This window comes from Naumovozyma dairenensis, chromosome 5 (genome assembly GCF_000227115.2).
Source record: "Naumovozyma dairenensis CBS 421 chromosome 5, complete genome".
In the NCBI taxonomy this organism is placed as follows: domain Eukaryota; kingdom Fungi; phylum Ascomycota; class Saccharomycetes; order Saccharomycetales; family Saccharomycetaceae; genus Naumovozyma; species Naumovozyma dairenensis.
Window position 1 is genome coordinate 908,802 of NC_016483.1, and position 21,766 is coordinate 930,567.

General features: G+C 31.7%; 6 protein-coding genes across 6 annotated transcripts; 5 read left to right on the forward strand and 1 right to left on the reverse strand.

Moving 5' to 3' along the window:
- Positions 1 to 746: 746 nt before the first annotated feature.
- NDAI0E04070 (phosphatase PAP2 family protein) lies at positions 747 to 2,036 on the forward strand (the record flags this gene model as incomplete). Its single annotated transcript, XM_003670419.1, has 1 exon — positions 747 to 2,036. The coding sequence occupies one exon, from the start codon at positions 747 to 749 to the stop codon at positions 2,034 to 2,036; it is 1,290 nt and encodes a 429-aa protein (XP_003670467.1).
- Positions 2,037 to 3,358: 1,322 nt separating this feature from the next.
- ALG3 (dolichyl-P-Man:Man(5)GlcNAc(2)-PP-dolichol alpha-1,3-mannosyltransferase) lies at positions 3,359 to 4,846 on the forward strand (the record flags this gene model as incomplete). Its single annotated transcript, XM_003670420.1, has 1 exon — positions 3,359 to 4,846. One exon carries the CDS (start codon positions 3,359 to 3,361, stop codon positions 4,844 to 4,846), a length of 1,488 nt encoding a protein of 495 aa, XP_003670468.1.
- Positions 4,847 to 7,303: 2,457 nt separating this feature from the next.
- On the forward strand, positions 7,304 to 10,354 carry NDAI0E04090 (uncharacterized protein; the record flags this gene model as incomplete). The annotated part of the gene is made up of 1 exon (XM_003670421.1): positions 7,304 to 10,354. One exon carries the CDS (start codon positions 7,304 to 7,306, stop codon positions 10,352 to 10,354), a length of 3,051 nt encoding a protein of 1,016 aa, XP_003670469.1.
- Positions 10,355 to 11,489: 1,135 nt separating this feature from the next.
- NDAI0E04100 (uncharacterized protein) lies at positions 11,490 to 12,695 on the forward strand (the record flags this gene model as incomplete). Its single annotated transcript, XM_003670422.1, has 1 exon — positions 11,490 to 12,695. The coding sequence occupies one exon, from the start codon at positions 11,490 to 11,492 to the stop codon at positions 12,693 to 12,695; it is 1,206 nt and encodes a 401-aa protein (XP_003670470.1).
- A 52-nt stretch (positions 12,696 to 12,747) lies between these two features.
- On the reverse strand, positions 12,748 to 14,439 carry PET112 (glutamyl-tRNA(Gln) amidotransferase subunit PET112; the record flags this gene model as incomplete). Its single annotated transcript, XM_003670423.1, has 1 exon — positions 12,748 to 14,439. One exon carries the CDS (start codon positions 14,437 to 14,439, stop codon positions 12,748 to 12,750), a length of 1,692 nt encoding a protein of 563 aa, XP_003670471.1.
- Positions 14,440 to 16,878: 2,439 nt separating this feature from the next.
- NUP170 (Nup170p) lies at positions 16,879 to 21,618 on the forward strand (the record flags this gene model as incomplete). The annotated part of the gene is made up of 1 exon (XM_003670424.1): positions 16,879 to 21,618. One exon carries the CDS (start codon positions 16,879 to 16,881, stop codon positions 21,616 to 21,618), a length of 4,740 nt encoding a protein of 1,579 aa, XP_003670472.1.
- Positions 21,619 to 21,766: the final 148 nt, after the last annotated feature.

Consider the following 21,766-nt stretch of genomic DNA (forward strand, 5'->3'; position numbering starts at 1 on the left):
GCGCTCTGTAGTCATGTGGGAATCCGTGGAGCATCCACAGAAGATCGATCCGCGGAAGACAAGACAAGACAAACAAAATGAGCCATTGTTTTTTGTTGCCCGGATGTGACCGGGTAACCCCCAAATTTTCTTTTAAAGTTTTTTTTCCCCTTTTCTTTTTCCGTTGCGGTTTATTCCGTGCGGTATTAATCAAGAAAGCACCATTTACTAATAGCACTTGAAGATGAATTCCATAAACAAACAGAAGAATCAATCCGTCGTGAGTAAGCTACTTCAGAACATATATATATACGTACAGTATTATCCTATATAACTGTTATAGACAGTATAAGTGTCTAATTATTTAGAAACTTACCTATTCGAAGCATCGATCTTCTGTTCTCGTACGTACTTCATAAAATTGTTGTGTGTGTGTTTGTTCGTCTAGAAAACTGGCCGAACCAAAAACAAAAACAATAACCATATTTTTTTGACGCGCCTCATCTCATCCGTCGTATCATCCTTCACATCTTCAACAAGAACCATCCCATAAAAAGGAAAAGCAAGAACAACAAGGTATTACACTAATATCTGATCTTCTTCTATTCCACAGACACTCTACAGTTATATTATTCCAAAAACCTCCTTCTTTTGAATACATATATAACAAAAAACAAACCCGTTTACATTAATATAACTCTCCTATCTTTTCTTCGCATTCGCTGTTTAGAAGAAAAAACAACAAGAACAAGAACAAGAAAACAAGTATGGTAAACTTAATATCAAAATGGTTTCTATCAGAAAGATTACCTAATTGTCATTTAGCTGATTTAGATACAAGATGGAATCCCAAAATTGGTATAAGAAATTTGAAACGATGGAACCCCAAGAGAAATGATATACTACATTATGGGTTCTTATCATCAGTATTATTATTCGTCTTCGTTACAAACCCTGCTTCCTTTTTATCAAAATTGTTATTTTATTCATTCATGTCATTATTATTCTTAATTCCAATCACTTCACAATTCTTCTTTAACGCATTACCTGTATTAACATGGGCATCACTTTATTTCACTTCATCTCATTTCCCCGCTGCAAATAGACCTCCAATCACTGTGAAAGTATTACCAACAATTGAAACCATGTTATATGGTGATAATTTAAGCGATATATTAGCTACATCAACTAATAACTTTTTAGATATATTAGCATGGTTACCTTACGGTGTTTTCCATTTCGGTGCTCCAGTAGTCGTAGCAATAATATTATTCATATTTGGTCCACCAACAATACTTCAAGGATTCGCATTCGCATTCGGTTACGTGAATTTATTCGGTGTCATCATTCAAAATATCTTCCCCGCTGCACCACCATGGTATAAAATATTATACGGTTTAGACCCTGCAAATTATTCTATGCATGGGTCTCCAGGTGGACTTGCTAGAATTGATGAAATATTCAACATCAGCTTATACACCACTGCGTTTTCTAATTCATCAGTCATCTTTGGTGCATTCCCATCATTACATTCAGGTTGCGCAACATTATTAGCATTGTTTTTCTCATACACATTCCCTCGTTTGAAACCATTATTCATCTTTTATGTAGTATGGCTTTGGTGGTCTACCATGTATTTAACTCATCACTACTTCGTAGATTTGATGATTGGATCAGTTATCTCTTTGATGGTCTTCCAATATGTGAAATATTATCAACTACCAGTGATTTCTAACGATGCATTTTGTAGATGGTCTTATTCGGAAATCAAAAAATATGATCCAGTAAAGATGAATCCATTAGCATCATCATCATCATCATCGTTAGGATCATCACTAACAGGACTTCTTAACGATGTTGAAAATGGTCCATTAGAATTAGAATTGAACGATTTCGAATATGAAAAAAATAATGAGAATAATAATCAAACAGATACTTTTAGATCTGAAAGTGATGAAAGTTCAATTAGTTATACACCTTCCATATTTGATGAAGCAGTTCCATCATCACGGTCAAATGCTACATCCACTACTTCTCTGGGCAATTTCCCAAAATGATCAAAAAATCGTTATTAAACTAATTTTTTCCTCTGTATTCTATTGTAATATATATATATATATTTGTCTCTTTATAATATATTTTTGCAAAAAACTCATCTAATTTATAAACTAAAAACTATTAATAATATTTTTTATTCTTTAATTATTTTTTATCATGACTATGATTGAGTACGTTTTCAGACATTGTGTAGAATGAATGGTTCATGTAAGGATAGTCAATATTTGCTCCAAAACCGTCAGACTACTTTCTTTATCAACGGCGTTTATTTGTTTAGTTGTAGCTGAGTATTGTTGGTCACAACTAATAATTTACATATTCTCTCTTTTATTTACTTTCCATTCTTGAATTTTCATCTTTCTGCAGAGTGAGAAATTAATAAAATTTTAAGATTTTAAACCTTAAGAACCCAAAAATAAACACTAAAAGAAGAAAAAAAATACTTTTGTATATACAGAGCTCCACTACAATTTTTGAATTCTATTCATTACGGATCCATTTCTGGAGAGTATTGATAAGTTTCTAATAGGCACAAAATGGACACAATATATTGGCTTTATTGAATTTTTTTTTTGCTCTCCCATTCTGGATAATATAAACTAGCTTTCCTTTTTATGATTGATCTTTTCAAAAAGAATTGAAGCATTTGAAATACTAACTAACTAACTAACTAACTAACTAAGTACAAGGATACATATCGCCGTCTTCTAGATTATCTAGTTCATCATTCCATTGTGGTGTGACTTAAATATGGGCAATTCCCGTTGATAAACCTTTTTTGTTGACAAAAACCAAAAAATCCTTGTTTTTCCAGAGTATAATAAATCTCTTTCTTGTAACTTTCAAAAGTCTTACACGAAGTTGTCTATTTTTATTACACAATGACAAACGCCATGTAACAGTGCAACAATATCCAGTAATGCCGAGAATATATACTGACAAAACTCTTTTTTTTAACTACTTTTGATAAAAACTTGGATCAATGGTTTTTCATGTATGGAATACCATTGTACCGTTGGTTGGGGGGGGGTCTCTCTGTCATAATAATTGAGACACAGACCTCCAGAAATAAATAACTTTACACCGTGGGAGGGATGAGCTGTGAAAGATGGAAGGAAGAAACCGTAAGGAGGTAAGGGCACCTACAGCTATCCGGCTACCCTGCACCGTGGTAGGAAAATAGAAAACATACGTAGGCTCTTGCATAATCAATGGTAAATATCACAGTTAAATAGGCCTTATATTCCATAAGTAAACAGAGAACGAATCATTTATTATTGAGTTATAATAGTGTATATATATGTAAGAGGGAACACGAGGGATGGTTCATAAAGAAACAAAAAAGAAGAACCTTGACGTAGTCATCGAGGATATTACCACGACAACGACAACGAAAAAGAATGAAACGAAACCATTTGAAAGACCACCAATTGATCTAATTCAAGATATGAAAGATGGCATTCGATACATATTATTTAATAATCAGGCCAATTTAATCATAATGCCCATATTATTATTGATTGAATCCATCGTTTTGAAATACATTATTTTTAAAATCCCATATACTGAAATTGATTATAAAGCTTACATGGAACAAATTGAAATGATAACATATGATAATGAATTAGATTATTCAAAGATTCGTGGTGGTACAGGACCGTTAGTTTACCCTGCAGGTCATGTTTTCATCTATAAATTAATGTATAAATGGATTACTGATGGAATGGAGAATATTCATGATGGTCAAGTAGTATTTAGATATTTGTATTTGATTACTTTATTGGGTCAATTTATTTGTTATTATATTATGGGGTTGAAACCATGGTGTGTTGTTTTAGCTTGTATGTCAAAGAGATTGCATTCCATATATGTGTTAAGATTATTTAATGATTGTTTTACTACTGCTGTCATGGTTTGGGTTGTAGTATTATTGTTATGTGGTGGTAAATTACTGGAATTCAAGAGTTCTACCAAAAAAATGCAAGATAATAGCAGTAAAACGATAAAAAAATGGCATTTAATTTGTTTATCCATTGTAATTTCAATCTTATACAGTTTTGCTATCAGTATCAAAATGAATGCATTGTTATATTTCCCCAGCATAATGATATCTTTATATTTAATTAATGAAGGTCAATTGCTCAATATTATTGGATATTTATTCGTGATATGTGGGATCCAAACTATTATTGCATTACCCTTTTTGAAAACATATCCAATGGAATATTTCGAAAATGCATTTAATTTTGGAAGAAAATTTATGTTTGAATGGAGTATTAATTGGCAATTTTTACATGAAGATGCCTTTAATAATGAATTTTTCCATTTATCATTATTAATTTGTCACGTCATGTTATTATTGACTGTGATATTAATTAAATATCCAGATTTTTTACTAAATGTTTTGGAATCGTTAAGTTATCCATTAAGTGAAACAATTACAAATAATAAGGACAATTTGAACTCTATTACTTCAATCATATGTTACATTGTAATTGTCACTAATTTTGTTGGAGTGATATTTTCTCGATCTTTACATTATCAATTCTTATCATGGTATCATTGGACGTTACCATTATTAATTCATTGGTCTCATATGCCAATATATTTAGGACCCATGTGGTATTTAATTCATGAATATTGTTGGAATTCGTACCCACCAAATAAGGGGGCAAGTATTTTATTAACTTGTGTGAATGATATTTTATTATTTCTTGTTATTTATTACCATGGAGATAGTGATGTTAGTACAAATGAGACAATGAATACGAAAGTTACTATGGTTGAGGATGATAAGAAGGAAAAGTAATACTATCATTGTAGTAGTTAATCAGAAATCAATCATATATATATATTTTAATACTAATAAAATAACGACATTATTATAAATATAATGGAAAAAGGTTCTTCGATGTCTTATGGGCATATTGTTTCTATGCCAGATTTTTATTCCTTTTATAACGTTCAGTTAGTGACATTAATTTGTCAATAATGAAAGATGTGCTTACCATATACGTGCTCCCCGGAAGGGCGGTATCACGTGACATATATTTTCTCGTAACGAGGTCTATTCACTGGAGCTACCAAGTTTAATGTTCGTTTGAGCGCTGTCTCTACGACGTAATGTGTAATATCTATGAGACAGGAATATGACCTATGCAGTAGTTTTATCGTATCCATATTTCCAAATTGACCTTTCGGGTCTTAAAGTTTCAGAACGTTCGAATATCCGTCACTACAAATTAAAGAAGAAACAACAACTTAACTGTATGATCTGATGGCATAATGAAGGGGCTCTCTAATTTTTTTTTCTGATTGTTCATTTAGTGGCATTTTCCGGGCACCTTGAATTTCGAGAGTTAAACCGAATTGGTATGATGAACAAAGGGTGTAAGAGAGGGAGAGAGAGTCGTCCATTCAGTTTCTCTACACCTACGTACGTACACATATGTCTGTTCAGTATTTGGCAGGAGGGGAGTCTAGTTGATATAAGCAGCCCACATGTCCAAGACAACCAGACATGGGGGGGGGGGTTGCGAAGGATTAAAAACTTTCGGGGGTTGAGTTGGGGGTAGAACCATACATTTGCGGTAGAATTGGGGGTACAACCAAATTTTTTTCAAGATGACTAGTAATTAGAGTAAAAGGCACCGTATAAGGTTTATTCAAATTTCAATATTAGGGCTAGAGGAAGGGTAGATATTGTTTCTCTAGGTGTTGATACGGGTAAGGGTAGGGGGGTGGCGGATATTGTCTACCCCTCCCAAGTCTGATGACCACGGGATTCACGGGAGGGATCTGACAGATGGGCACCACCAAGAAGGGATTTACGCCGAGTGAAACATTCAGCCATCTCCGCTGTCCTCCCGCCGAAGCCCGAAGCTCGGTGTGGCAAACAACGTACGCGGCCCCACCTTCCATTGCCCCCCTTCTTTTCTTCTTTTCTTCTTTTCTTCTTTTCTTCTTTTGTTTCTTCATTCCTTCATTCCTTCAAGTTCTCTCATTGTCGTTGGGCCGTCTCCATTCCATTCCCTCTATGCCCGCCTAGTTAACGGAGGTGGACCATCACCAACACCGGGCCCATCTGTCCCACCTAGGTAGGTGTGTAGGTGATTATCCTAAGGATAGAAACTGGCGGTAAAATGTTTACCCTCTGCCCTCCCCCCGTCTCCTCACGCCCACTTGATAAGTGTGGCAAAAACAAAAGTACCGTAACGACCTACAATAGGGCGGTAGGGCATGGCCCCAGGGCAGGCCCCAGGGTTTCCCCCGAGGGGAGGGCACGGGGCGAGTGACTCGGGATGTTACGGGTAGAAACAATTTTTTAGCCTACCCTCTTTTGTCACTTTCTAACCTTGTTTTTATCCTACTTTAAAAATTTTGTAGCCCACCCTCGCCCTAGCTCAGATTTTTTGTGCGGGGATTTCTCAGTATTTATGGACGGCATTTTTTTGGCACCCAACCCAGAACCGATTTGTTTTCCTACCCCTCCCCATAACCTAAATTTTGAGCGAAAAAATCGTGTCTACCCTACCACCTAGTTGAACCCGTAACATTTACAGTCGAGCAGCCGGGCCGAGTGTCAAGGCTTTCCTTTCTCTCTTTTATTTTCGTTTCTACTTCTATTTCTATCTGTATTTTTTTATGGATTTACGTAACATTCCTAGATATCCCCAATATCAATATAATGCTCTGGTTTGAACATCGGAAAGGTTTCATATCAAACTTACTTTACTTTTAATCTTTGCTCTTCCAATACCTTCATTGTTTCTGTCATTTTAAGCCAAAACTGAATACTCAAAAAAACAACTAAGGAATACACTTTTACCGTTTTGCTTTCTCGTTTGCTCTTTTGGTTCTTACCTTGCTCCACTAACTAATCCCCTTTCAAGAACGATTAGACCTCGAAACAACGATAATTACTTTTCAATTCAATCCCGCTAGTTTTCCAAACATTGTTGTCGAGAAATAAAGCTAGATTTTTATTTTTATTTCCCAGTGTATCGGTCTCCTTATTCAAAATTAAGGAAAAGGAAAAGTAAAGCCTACCTTTTTTTTTTTTTTCGTTTTTATCTTCCTTAGTTTCATTAACAATCTGTTCATTAAAGCAAAGAAATATAATTTTTTTTTTTGCACTTATCGCTTTCAACAAAACATACCGTCTGCAACATAATTTTTTACATTTCATTCTTTTAAATTCTAAAAAAACCAACATTATAGACCTATTTGTATTGCATACCAGAACCATTTTTTCGTCAAATGAACAATGCAAAATAATATCAATACTAATAACATTAATAGTGACTGTCAAACAATACCGAATAATAATTGTTATAATAATATCAACTATCAAGCACCTTCCCAAATTATTAACAAAATGAATAGTAATAATAACGGCAATTTATCAAGTCAAGGAGGTCAGACATTTTATAACAATTCTCCAATAATTAATCCCTCTTATACAAACAACAACAATTATTCAAATCAATATTCACAACAAATTCATCAACAACCAAATATACAACAACAACAACAACAACAACAACAACACATAAATAATAGGAACTATAGTAATAATATCCCTAATGGAAATAATAACATACATCCTTCTCCTTATTCTTCTTCTTCTTCTTCCATCAGAATACAAAATCCTAAACCCCCTCCCTCTAATAACATGGATTCACAACAACAACAACAGCAATATATGTTACAACAACTTCAATTACAACAAGAACAATACAATCAAAATCAAAGACAATTACAACAAGAAAAGCAAACATTATTACAAAAAAAAAAGATAACTCTATTGAATCAATACATTCATGAATTCTTATTGAAGGGATCTTTGAATAAAACTGCTAAATTGTTTGCAGAAGAAACTCAAATCAATAACAATAGCAAAGGCGAAAGTGCTGATAATAAAAATAACACTACTTTATCAGGAAATAGTAGTATGCTTTTCGAATGGTGGAGAATCTTTTGGGATATATTTAATGCAACAACTCATAATGATGGTACAAAATTAACAAAAGATTATCTTTCAATTTTGAAAATAAAAGAGTCTAAAATTGATCAAATAAGATCACAATCAATTAATGCTGCAAGAGTTCAATATAATTTTGAAATTAATAATCAATATAACTCAGAAATAGATATCCATAATAATACTAATAATACTTTTGATCCATATTTCCCATCAGAATTTATAAATCAACAACGAATGCAACAGTATCCCCCTCCTTCATCATCTTCTCCTTCTTCTTCATCACCATCGATGCCTCCACCTCCTTCTACATTACAATCATCACAATTGACAAACAACAACAACAACAACAACAACGACAAGAAATCATATTCAAATCAATCTCAAAATAATTATCAAAGGATGGTAATGATGAATCCACCACCACCACAACAACAATATAATAGCTTGCAACAGACATCTCAATCACCATATACTACAAATAAGCCATACTATAATAATCAACCACCATATTCTCGTACACCAAAGAACGAACCGTCACAAAATAATCATCATCCTGTTTACCTATCTTCTGAGAATAATAATAATAATAATAATACCAGTAGTAGTAGTAGTAGTAGTAATACTGTCACTGGCTGGCCGGTTCAAAATCATATGGAAGAAGTGAAATCAAATACTAACACGAATAGACAAAGGTTTTATCAACAATTACAACATCAACAAAAAAATCAAACCCAACCATCGAATATTTCTTTTGATAATGATGGTACCATCACTATTAAAGATCAAAAACAATATCGTAAAATTGTTTCAAACTTTTCTAATAATAATAATAACAAAGTTACTAAAACAGGGAAGAACACATCAAGGACAAAGACAAGTGGTAAATCTTCGAGCATACCCAATATGGTACGAACATCATCATCATCAAATAATAATAATACTAATAGTAATAATGCTAGAAAATCTAAGACTCCGAAGTCGACAACTTCTGCTACAACTACTTCTGCATCAAGACAATCTAATAAGAAAACAGGCAGTAAATCAACTAATAATATTAGATCAAGAGATAATAGAATAGTTGTCCCCAATGATGGTGGAACTGACAACACAGTCACAAAAAAGAATTTACAAGCATTGACTCCTGATTTAACACCAATTGATAAAAGAAGAAACAGTATGATAAATAATTTGAATGGCGCCGCGAATGAATCACCAAAGGCTATTAATCGTATTGGGAAAAATACTTTACAACAATCAACAGCAATAACAGCAACAACATCGTCATCATCCTCTAATATCACACGCGCAAACAGTAACAAGGATGTTACTACGAGCACCACTACTAATAATAATACTAATAACATGCATTTTTCAAGTTTATCAACGATTGATGAAAAGGCACCTATAGAATCCCCTTCATCCTTATCATTAAAGGGCAAATTCTCGAAAAACAACAACAACAACAATGCAAAGGTTCCAATAAACAAAAAGAGAAGGAAATCCACTACTGTAATAATGAATATTGAAAAGAAAAACAATAGAATAAAAGAAATAAAAGATAAAGATATGAAATTGAATATGAATACTTCTTCTTCCAAATCAGAACCTGTAACTCCATTAAATTATAATGGATTACCATCACCTTCTCTCAATAGTAATAATAATAATAATAATACGACTACTAGTACAAAACGACAACAAGAACATATATCATCATCATCATCAGGATCATCTGCCTTGTCACCATTAATGGAACCATCAGTTACTACTAACAATTTATCTAACCCAATAACAAGCACTACAGGTAATTCTATCGAAATCCAAGCACGAGGGCAAGAACACACACAAGAAAAAATTGAAGATGAGTTTGATTTCAATTTAAATTTGGACATGAATATAAATTTGAATGATATTAATAAATTTAATTTTGATCCAATAGTAGGTAATATGGAATTACAACATACAAATGGAAGAGGCAGTGTCAATTCCATCGAATTGGACAATTTCATTAATATTGATAATATTGATAATATTGATAATATCGATAATAACAACTTGCATACACATACAATGACTGCATTAGATCACGCACATCATCGTCATGACGATATTGCGGGGGAGATTATTTCGTCATTAAATGAAAAAAGGACAGATAATGGAGTTGTATCAACAGTAGATGCTGCTATTGTACATGCTGACCATCACCAACATAACAAAGGCAATAATAGTAATGGTAATAATCTTGATGGTATGGCCAATGCAGGAGATTTTGACACAGGAATGTTGGATTCATCTATTCATGATTTCAATTTTTTAAATTGGACCAAATAATGGAAGCAACTTTTTAATTACGAACAATTGTAACAAATCGGACACTAGACTATACCATAAATTCTATGTATACTATATCTAAGTAATATATATATATATATATACTATTTTTCTTCTTTTTTTTCTAATTTTAAAAAAGTTAGTACGCATTGATCTCACAGAAGACAGTCATCATCATCATCATCATCATCATCATCATAATAATAATAATAATAATACTTTTGATAGTAACATTTTCAATTGCATATAAACAACACAACCCCAATCTGTTTCTCATATGTTTCCACTACCAATAAATTTCTAACACATATGCTGTTGACTCCTTGTTTTATGTAATCAATCACGCCACGAACTCACAAACTCGACATGACGACCCAAGAATGCTATGTGGTGTATACCCTTTTTCCCTTCGACAATTACCCCTTTCGGTATTTTGTAACTTTTTCGATAACCGCCGTCGAGTAACAACGGCAACTCGCGGAAAAAAGCGGAATGGAACGAAAATCAAAAAAAGAAAAGGACGGCGCGCAGTTTTTGTGACGGAAAAATTTGAGAATTTTTCAGCTTACCTCAGCAAAGGCTGCTTGCTGTTGCTGCGCAAGTTGTCTCAGCTCATCGCGAAAACCACTGATTCTTCAAGTACGTAAACAAACAAACACAACAAGCAATATATGCCCTCGAGTGAACCCGATGCATCGAAGTTGTAGAATACTAATTTGGAGTATACTGCAGATTGAAGATCTATCCAGATTACGAATAATCATGAAGGAAAGATATCAATTGAGTTAAACAAAAAGACGATATAACAAAGAGGATAGATTACAGATCAGAGTGTTTGTTTTTTCTTCGGCAATTTTTTTGTTCCATCCATTCATTTTCGATAGATTTATTTTTTTGTCATTAATTTTTTTTTATTATTATTAATACCAAGTATCCATTTTTTCTAATTCAAATTCTTGGTTGGGAGGTTTTATACAATACAAGGTCGGTTCCAATTCATTCAATTTCATATCCTTTTTTTTTTTTCCCGTTGCATTTTTCTCTCTTATCTAGCAATTTTAGGAATTTTTCAGAAACAGCATTTGCAATAATTACTGCCTTTTCTAGTTAATTAATCTATTTTTCTGCTTTCACAATGCCTGGTCAAATCATTAGCACACCATTTTTATCTCAATTGGAAGAAATTGATATACGTTTGACTAATTATCGTAACTCTAAATCATCATCATCTACGTCCTCGTCAACATCTACATCAACTTCAACTTATTACAACCATTCTCAATATCAATCCAAAAATAGATTTAATTACAATAACAACAACAACAACAACAACAATAATAATAGTTATTATCGTCAACATTCTGCTATGCATAATGACATAACAATTCTCAATAATAATTACAACAACAATTGCAATAATAATATCAACAAATATAACAAATACAACGGCACAAATACCACTAATACTCCAATTTCAATTGAGGGAATTTTTGATAGAATTCCTCAATTGAAAAATTCAAATAATTTTAGAAACAATTATAATAGTAATAATAGTAATAACACTAATAAGAATAATAATCATCATACTACTACTAATAATTATTTAGATAAAAGAAAACAATATTATAACAACAAACCATATGGATACAATAATAATGTAAATTTTAATAATAACATGAACGCTTCAGAATCAAATCAGAATCCAATGATGTCTACTCATTTAAGAAATACTTACCCACAAATGTATTCACATATGCGTAATACCTCGATGAACAATACTACTAGTACTGCTAACGCGACGAACAACAATTTATCTTCAACAAATATGGATATTCAACCATCATCCATTCAATTACCCGTTACACCAACACCATATTTAGATATGACATCTTCCATTCATCATAATCAATCAATGAATAATAATAGTACAACATCAAATTATTTAATGAAAGAAAATCAATTTTATTCATCCACAGCAATGGAACAACCTAAACCAACATATCCCTTAAATACATTCCCAACTTCTTTTCATAATAATACTAATGATAATAATGGTATAATTTCACCAATTCCATCATCGAATTCAAATTTAATTTCAAATTCAATGTTTTTAACTCCTAATAATACTCAAAATAGATCTTCATCGTCAACATCTAATGGTTTTATGATGAACGAGGGTGCGACTACAAATAGTGGTAGTAGTAATAACAGTAATCCAATAGGTATGAACAGTATATGGAATAATAATAATAATAACAATAATATTAATTTTAACAACGGTATCAGTAACGGTAATAATAACACGAATTTTAATGGGTTAATGATGAATGTATGGAGTTAAAAATTCACTTTTCTTTTTTGCGAATATATTTACGATACATACATAATAGTATTTACAAGAATAATATTTTATTTAAACATGATTCAATTTCTTTTGGTGAGATCTTACCTTTTGATAATTTCATTGATTGACCAATTAAGTATTTTAATTTTTTTTCTTTATTCTTCCCTCCCATTTTAATTTCTGTAATTAAATCGTTGGAGGTTTGTTCAATGACCGAGTTACATATCTCATTAATGAATTCTTGACCCTTTTCATTGGATTCATCTATCGTTTCTAAATTATATTTCTTAATCAGTTTAGGCAAATCAATCTCCATCTTTGTCATCATTGATGATGAATCTTTGAATTGTTTTAATATCTCAAATAATAAAAATTTAGCTGACGAATTCGATATGACATTTTGTTTAATTAATGTTAAAAATTCAGCAAACGTAGGCGGATTCATACATTTCGCATTGAATTCATTAAATGATATGGACAATTTTTTCAAATTACCAATTAATTCATGAATAATCCAATTCGTTGGTAATTTCAAAGGTGACTTTTCATTTACCTTTTGTCCGGTATTCGATAATTGCAAGAATTCATTGCATGTCTCAAGGTAATATCCTCTTAAATCTTCATGATTATATATGGAAACTTCATTCTCAGCACTTTTGTTACTAGTACTATTACTATTACTATTTATCGTTAGAATCTTAGCATCTTTCATGGTTAAACAATAAGGATGAGACACCAACATATTAATTATATCATCAGGTAACATTGGCATTGTTTTCCGAATGGACTCAATCAATTCAGTGGATAACGTTATTGTTGGTAATTCTGGATCAGGCATATATCTATAATCTACCATAGTTTCTTTATTCCTTAATTTGATTGTTTTCTGCCCATCCCAACTCTTTGTACCACCTTCAAATACATCACCATTCTTTTGATTTAATAATGTCTGAACTTGTTGAGTGTATTCGTATTTAATTGCTTTTATGATGGAAGTAGTATTTGGCAAATTTTTCAATTCGACTCTTGGATGTTCATTAACGTTAACGTTTACGTCTATTCTCATTGCACCATCTTCCAAGTCTCCAGTGGAGATATGTAAATGACGAATTAAATTTTGATATTTTCTAATGAATGCCTTAATTTGATCAATATCATTGAATTCTGGTTCTGTTACTAATTCAATTAATGGTACATTTGATCTATTAAAATCAAGAAGTGTTAAATTCTGTGGTGGTTGTAAATATATGGATCTTGCTGTATCTTGTTCAATTTGTAATTGAATTATATTTATCTTTTTGGTGGGTTCCTTAATATTGTCAATATCATGATAGAGTGTAAGGGAACCATGCTTGGCAAATGGTGAATAATGTTGCGTTATTTGATAACCTTGTGGTTGATCTGCATAAAAGTAATGTTTCCTGTCGAATTGAGAATTTAAGTTTATTTTTGAATTTAATGCAAGACTTAATTTTAATGCGAATAAGATTGATTCATGATTTAAGATTGGTTGTGTTCCAGGGAGTGATAAATCGAAGAAATTTGTATGTGAGTTTGGTGTTTCAGAAGAAGAGGGATGATGGTTAATTGAAGATGAAAATAGTTTCTTTTTAGTGTTTAATTGTGTATGAATTTCCAATCCACATTTCAATTTATATCCTGGGATGAATTTGAATTTATTATTCGTTGTGAATCTTCTTTGCAAGAATCGTTTTGAAAGAAGCATTGTATGTGTAGTCATGGTATTTTTGTACAGATAAATAATCCCTTACCAGTGGACCAACATGAAAAAAAAAAATGCAATAAGTTGTTCTCGAGGGCAAATGGGGGTCTGGCTTAAGTAATGAGAAGCTAGCTTAGTCTCAAGGTATTTTGCTAAGTAGTTTTCTTACATCTATCTGTAATTGTTATTATATGTGTGTTTGTTAAGGGTGGATGAACTATATCTATAGTTTTTCAACAGTGTACGTATCATTGGCTTATAGGACTATAATAAGAGTAAAAATGTCTAAATGTAAGTGAAAGTCTAAAGTGAATGGAATAAAACATTGGATAGTGGCTTACTACTTGTAAATATTTTGTATATAATCTTAATCTTTAGGCAACTGTGACATACTTTTCTCAGTTGGTTATGTATCATAAAATAGAGAACAGGAAAAGAAAACTAAAGGAACAGAAAACGAAATAGAACAAAGACAGGGCATGACATCCCAGGGCATGATATAATATAGTACCCAGGTGGAGACACCAGTTGGGCCCTTTTTTTTTGTAATCGTTTGACCTCTACATACAAAAACACAGATGTTAGAAACACCCGTCATTGATTAGCCAGAATAAACCCTCTCCTTTCAAGCTTCCAATGTCAACAAGAATGCACCATCTAAAGACTGTTGTTTGTTTGTTTAATTCAGGCTACATTTCTACTTTGAATAATAGTTATCGGCGATTCCTGTTGGAGTTCAATATAAATGTCAATGTGTTGTATTGTTAAATTTCATAAGTACACGAATATAGAAATGTATAAATGTCTAAATACATATATATATAAGAGAGGGAGGGAATTTTTCACTTTTATAATACATTTTGCTTTACATAATTATATATATCACTCAAAAAGCTTTGGCATTAACAGACTGTCCGCAGAGGGACATGTCTGGTATAGAATAAAAATAACAGTTATATGTGACGAACGATAACAGAGAGAGTTTCTTACGTTTAAATAACATTGAACGCTGTCATAGTCTGTGCCAGCAGCCTTTGTTATGGGCGGTCATTGGCCTTTAGTTGAAAATTAAGGCTAATATAAGTAGCAAAGGCATCATGGGTAGTTTTCGAGGAAGTATCTAGACGACACTCTTGGTATTGATAGTCCGCTCACACAAGATGCTGTTGGTACCAAATTTGACCAATGCTGTTGCTAGGAACATGACAATCAAAAGACCCACTTCTTGAAACACCCAAGCAGACCACCAGTTACCTAAATTAACCAATTGCCATTGCTTCTATGAAATATGGGAACCATCATGGTCGGTCGTCCAATATCTTCTTTCAAGATCATTAGAAGTTCCCTTAGCATTAGTAAATCAGAGTAAGCGATATTGTTTTCCAAATGAAACAGTACGGCAGAAGTGTTAGCGTTGTTGTCTAACCAATGATTCCACTTGATCGGTTCCTTCATTTGAAGTAAATGCCAACGCTGGTCGCGATCGTTATAATAAACGATAGTTCTATCACCAACGGCCGATACTGATATTATTGGAGCCCAAAGGGTTCATGCGTCTAAACCAATTGATTTACAGATAAATATTACGATAATAAATACAATTGATGTACAATTGAGCATCATTATCAAAAACACAGTTTTTTTTTTGCTGACGCATGTTGACGAATGTTGATGCCGGTTATTAATATATTGTTAAGCTTTAAATGGAAAACATTTAGAGATAATTAGCCGTCCGTTTTTATTTAGCAAAGAAATAGATAGATAAATATATAAATAAGAATGCAAGCTATTATTCATACCTTCAAAGGCATTAAATAAATAGGGCCATATTAGACCGACTTTACGGTACAGTTTCTTCTGTGTAATTTTATGAGTTGAAAAATAGGAAGTCGACTACCACACGTGGGGTAGCATCAAAAAAGATGGGTGGTTTGACTTGAACATCGATCGATGTTAGAGATGACCATTTCACTTTTTACAAACTCAACAATCACCATCACCATCACCATCACCATCATAGAGTGAGTCTGTAATGAAATTGTTAGCTACTGAAAGCGTCACACAACTTGTATCCGTGACCACAATGGCGGATACGTCTCTAACGCTTTATTACCCGTAAACCCTATGGAGGATACTTTTCAAATCGATATCACTTCACACGACAAAACAGCAGTGCACCACACACACTCCATCTATACTAACATTAATATAGTATAATTTTTTTGCACAAACAAAAAAAGCACTAGACCTAGAACTAGATAGACCGTCTGGTAAACCATTATACAATACAAATATCGAAGATATTTATGTACATCGAGTATTAGTTTACTTTGCACTGTGATTTGATTTGATTTGATTTGCTCCGTTCTCGAGTGCTAATTTCCTCATAAAAGCCCTCTGCATTTTTATTGCTCTACTTCCAGTGCATCTGTACAATAATACTTCAGCAAGGGAACAATGTTTTCCACTCCATTGAAAGTAACCCCAAATGATTATAATATAAATAATAACCAATCATTTTCATCAGGTTACCCAATCCCAAATAATATCATATCCTCTTCAACTACTACCAATGCTGACCCTCAATTCCATGACAGGAATCATCATACATCTGTTCAACAATCTAATGCGCCCATAATGGCACTAACCAATATGTCAACAGACTTATCCAACAACAGTAATAGTCTTACATCCACAAATACTTCAACCACAACTACTACTGGTGCTGCAACAACTACTACTGCAGCTACCTCTAATAACGGAATCTCAAATTATAATTTGAAAATACAAGGTTTTGGTTCCAAAAAACCATTAGAATTGGCAAGTCTTTATATAAACCATTTATATAATCAAGATGAAAATACTCCCATCTTAGATCAAATATCCTATTATAATAATGGTGTTTCATACAATTTTAATAAAGAAATTGGTGGTCTCGGTGCATTCACTCCCCTTGAAAGAACAAAAATAATTAATTTACCTGATGAATTATTACAAGAAACATCTAAGGCATCCATTAAGACTGATATGGGTATATTCCCTCAATTAGATCGAACTTGGATCATAATTGATAATAAATTAATCCTATGGAATCATAATGATCCAACAGATTATCAATCCATTGATGAAATTAAACATACCATTTTGAAAGTTGCCTTAGTCAAACCAAAACCAAACACTTTTATTAATGAAATTAATCATTTATTATTGATTGCCACTCCCTTTGATATTTATATATTGGCTGTATCATACAATGGGAAAAACTCTAATGAATTGAGTGTATTCAACACAGGGATGTCCGTATCAGTTAATGGGTTAGCGGTAAATGATATAGTTTCATATGAAAAGACTGGTCAAATCTTCTTTTCAGGTAGATCTAATGGGTTAAATATTTGGGAATTACAATATACAGGTTCAGATGATTGGTTCAATAGTAAATCAAATAAAATTTGTTTGACTCAGTCTTCTTGGGCAAATTTATTACCTTCCAATGTAATCTCCAAAATACAAATACCTGGTTCTGAATTAATTTCTTCATTCTTCCAAAATAATACAACATCAACTACTACCACAAATAAAAATGCAAATGCTACTGATAGTATTGATGGTTCAGACAATTTAGATATAAATGATAATAACAATCCACACAACAAGAGGAAATATACAAGAGAAACTGTTATTCAATTGAACGTAGATCAATCAAGAGGGGTCATTTATTCTTTATCTTCAAATTCAATCATTAGAGCATATCTAATTAAAAATAATAATACTTTATCAGATCCAGTGACCATTCATCCATCATACATTAGTAGAATTATAACAACAACAATGGCTAAAGGTGCTGCTGTATTAGGTAAAAATTATTTACAAATCGTTAAAATTGTTCCCGTATCACAACAACAAAATAATAATCTATTTTTCGTCGCTATAACAGTCACTGGGGTACGTTTATATTTTAATGGTTCAATTAATATCAATTCTATTGAAGCAATATGTTTAGAATCAATAAAATTCCCACCTTCATCAGCAACTCCTGAAAAGATTCGTTTAGAATTGGAAAAACAACAAAATAATGATCAACAAAAGAGAAGAACAGCTCCATTTTTTTCAAGTTTTAATTATTCTTCAGAATCAATTCAATTAAAGTTACAAAAAAAATCTGCTGTATTATTAACAACAACTGATGCTTCCACTATTGTATCACCAGGTATATTTGTCGCTTCAGTAATTAAAAAGAGTAAAATACCACCATCATCATCATCACCATCTCATCAAGATCAAACAACAACACCACCACCAACAACAACAACAACAAAGGCTAAACCTCATTACCATTATGATCGTAAATTATTCGTTACATTACCTGATTATGGTGTCTTAAAATATCATGGTAAATATATTGAAAATGCTACTTTCTTAGATACAACAGCTCATGTTAAACAAATTATACCATTAACTCCAACTTTTAACGCCACTGAAAAACCAATTGGTTATGCAAATCAATTTGCAACTCAATATAATTCTGAAAATTTACAAATTGCTGTAGTAACTGATACTTCTATTGAAATTTATAAATATCGTAACCCAGATGAAATTTTCGAAAGTTTAATCGATAATCCATTACCATTCATTGCTAATTATGGTATCATTGAAGCTTGTTCTTCAGCATTATACGTTACTTGTAAATTTAACAAACCTGCTTTATTAAGATCAAATGCATTAACTTTCTTAACAGTGGGGATACCAGGTATCATCGATATAAAACCAAAATATAATCGTTACGTTTCATCATCATTCCCAAATACAAATACCAATACAAACACAAATATAAACACAACAACAACAATTACTACTAAGGAAAGTTCAATGATAATGAAACCATTCACTTCACAAGATTTGAATTTAGATGACGTCATTTTATCTCCAAGATTTTATGGTATTGCTCTTTTAATTACAAGATTATTAAGAAATATTTGGAATCAAAAGGTTTTCATAACTTCAAAACCCGTAGCAACAACTCCTATTAAATCAAACACCATGGACAACAAAAAATCACAAATAGATATCATTGGTATATCTATTTCTAAAAATGAAATTCAATATTATTTATCATCAATTATGATCTTAAATGAATTCTTTATTTCATATAGCGATTCCATTACCATTTTCGCTGCTCCAACATTGTCAACCTCATCAGCAACAAATACTACCACTACTACTACTACTAATAATAATAATCCAAATACACTATCCTCTGTTAGTAAAGACAAATATGAAGAAGTTTCCAATCAAGCTGAAAATATTGCCATAAATTCAATAATCAAATTAACAGAATCCATTAAGGAATCATTATCGTTCTTAAATGTCTTATACGAAGAAAGTGAACTTGATGGTATCGATAATCGTTCCAATTCATTCAAAGATATAATAAATTTCTTGAATGTGGAAAATCAATCCAATTTAATTGATTTAAATTTTAAACATCTTTTCGCTCCAAATGATCAAACTAAATCATTAATTAAAGACATCTTATCATCAATCATTAATAGAAACATTTCAAGAGGTGCATCAATCGAATATATGGCCACTACATTACAAGATCGTTGTGGTTCCTTCTGTTCAGCTAAGGATATATTGGGTTTCAGAGCCATTGAACATTTAAGAAAGGCAAAAGAAATTGGATTAAATAAAGATAATGATAATTTACATTATCATTTAGATAATGCAATGAAATTATTTGAAAATATCGTTGATGATATTTCACAAGAAAAATTAGATGAAGCGGTCCAAATTATGGTATCATTAGATTATTTCCCCAAGACAATTGAATTCTTATTGAATATTGCAAGTTTGATCGATAGAGGGAACTTAGCTTATCAATATTTAGATAATGGATCCATGGAATATGATGAAAGGAAAATTTATTACGATAAACGTATTAATATTTATGATTTGGTTTTCAGAGTACTAACTACAATCGATGAAAGGTCGTCTATAGTTTCTACTACTACTACTATTACTACTCCTACTACTAGTAGTAAGAAAAATCCAATAGAAATAGAAACTCCAACAAACACTGTCATTACTAGATACAGTGGTAACACAAATTTCAATAAATTAAGGGAGGAAAGTTACAATATTGCATTACGTTGTAATGATAAATTATTCCATTATCATTTATATGATTGGTTAGTCTCAACAGATAATCAAGATAAATTATTACAACTGGATACATCATTCATCTTACCATATTTGATTGAAAAATCAACCAATTCATTGAAAATTTCAAATCTTCTTTGGGTTTATCAATCTAAGAAACATAATTTCTTTGAAGCTGCTGAAATACTATACTCTTTATCCATTTCTAAATTTGAATTAAAATTAAATGAAAGAATTTCATTTTTGTCTCGTGCTAATGGGTTTTGTAATAGTGTTTGTCCACCAAATCAAAAGCAAAGAATGGTACAATTAGCCTCCACAATTCAAGAATTGTTTGAAGTGGCGGCAATACAAGATGATATATTAACTTTAGTAAAGACAGATCCAAGACTTGACATGCAAATCAAATCAGATTTAATTAATCAATTAGATGGTGAAATATTACCATTAACTTCATTATTTAATGATTATGCTGATCCATTGGGTTATTATGAAATTTGTTTGAATATTTTCAAAGTATCAGATTTTAGAAATTCTGAAGAAATTTTATCAAAATGGAATGAATTATTTGAATCATTGAAACTTGAATTGAAAAAGACAAATGATGTAGATTATTTACAGGATTCAAAAACATTCATTAATTTATTATCAAGTGTCATTACTAAAGTTGGGAAACAAGTTCATTCTTCTGAATTAGTCTTCCCAATTTCAAAATTATTCCCAATAATTTCTGATCTATTTTACAAAAATTTACCAAATAATCAAGTTAAAGAAGGTTCAATAATTTCAATTTTCATATCCATCCCCATCCCATATAGTAAACTATATTATATCTTAAAGGATTTAATAGAGACCACCACAACGACAAATCCTAACAATTTATTATTTAAGAAGGAAATGACATACTTAATTAAAGATTGGTATCAATCTGATAGGAAGTTAAGAGATATCATACCTTATAATGAAATCGAATCATTGAAAGATTATAATATTGATCCAATTGAAAATTACACAACAAGAACGGGTAATGGGATATAGGAAAAATAATGCTTTCATAAAATTCATCAAATGTGTAGAATTAATGCTTCATTAATATGTATACTATCATTCTTTTATAATTATTATAAAGAGGCAAAAAAAAATCAAAAAGTAAGAAATATAACTTCATTACACTATAAACCACCCA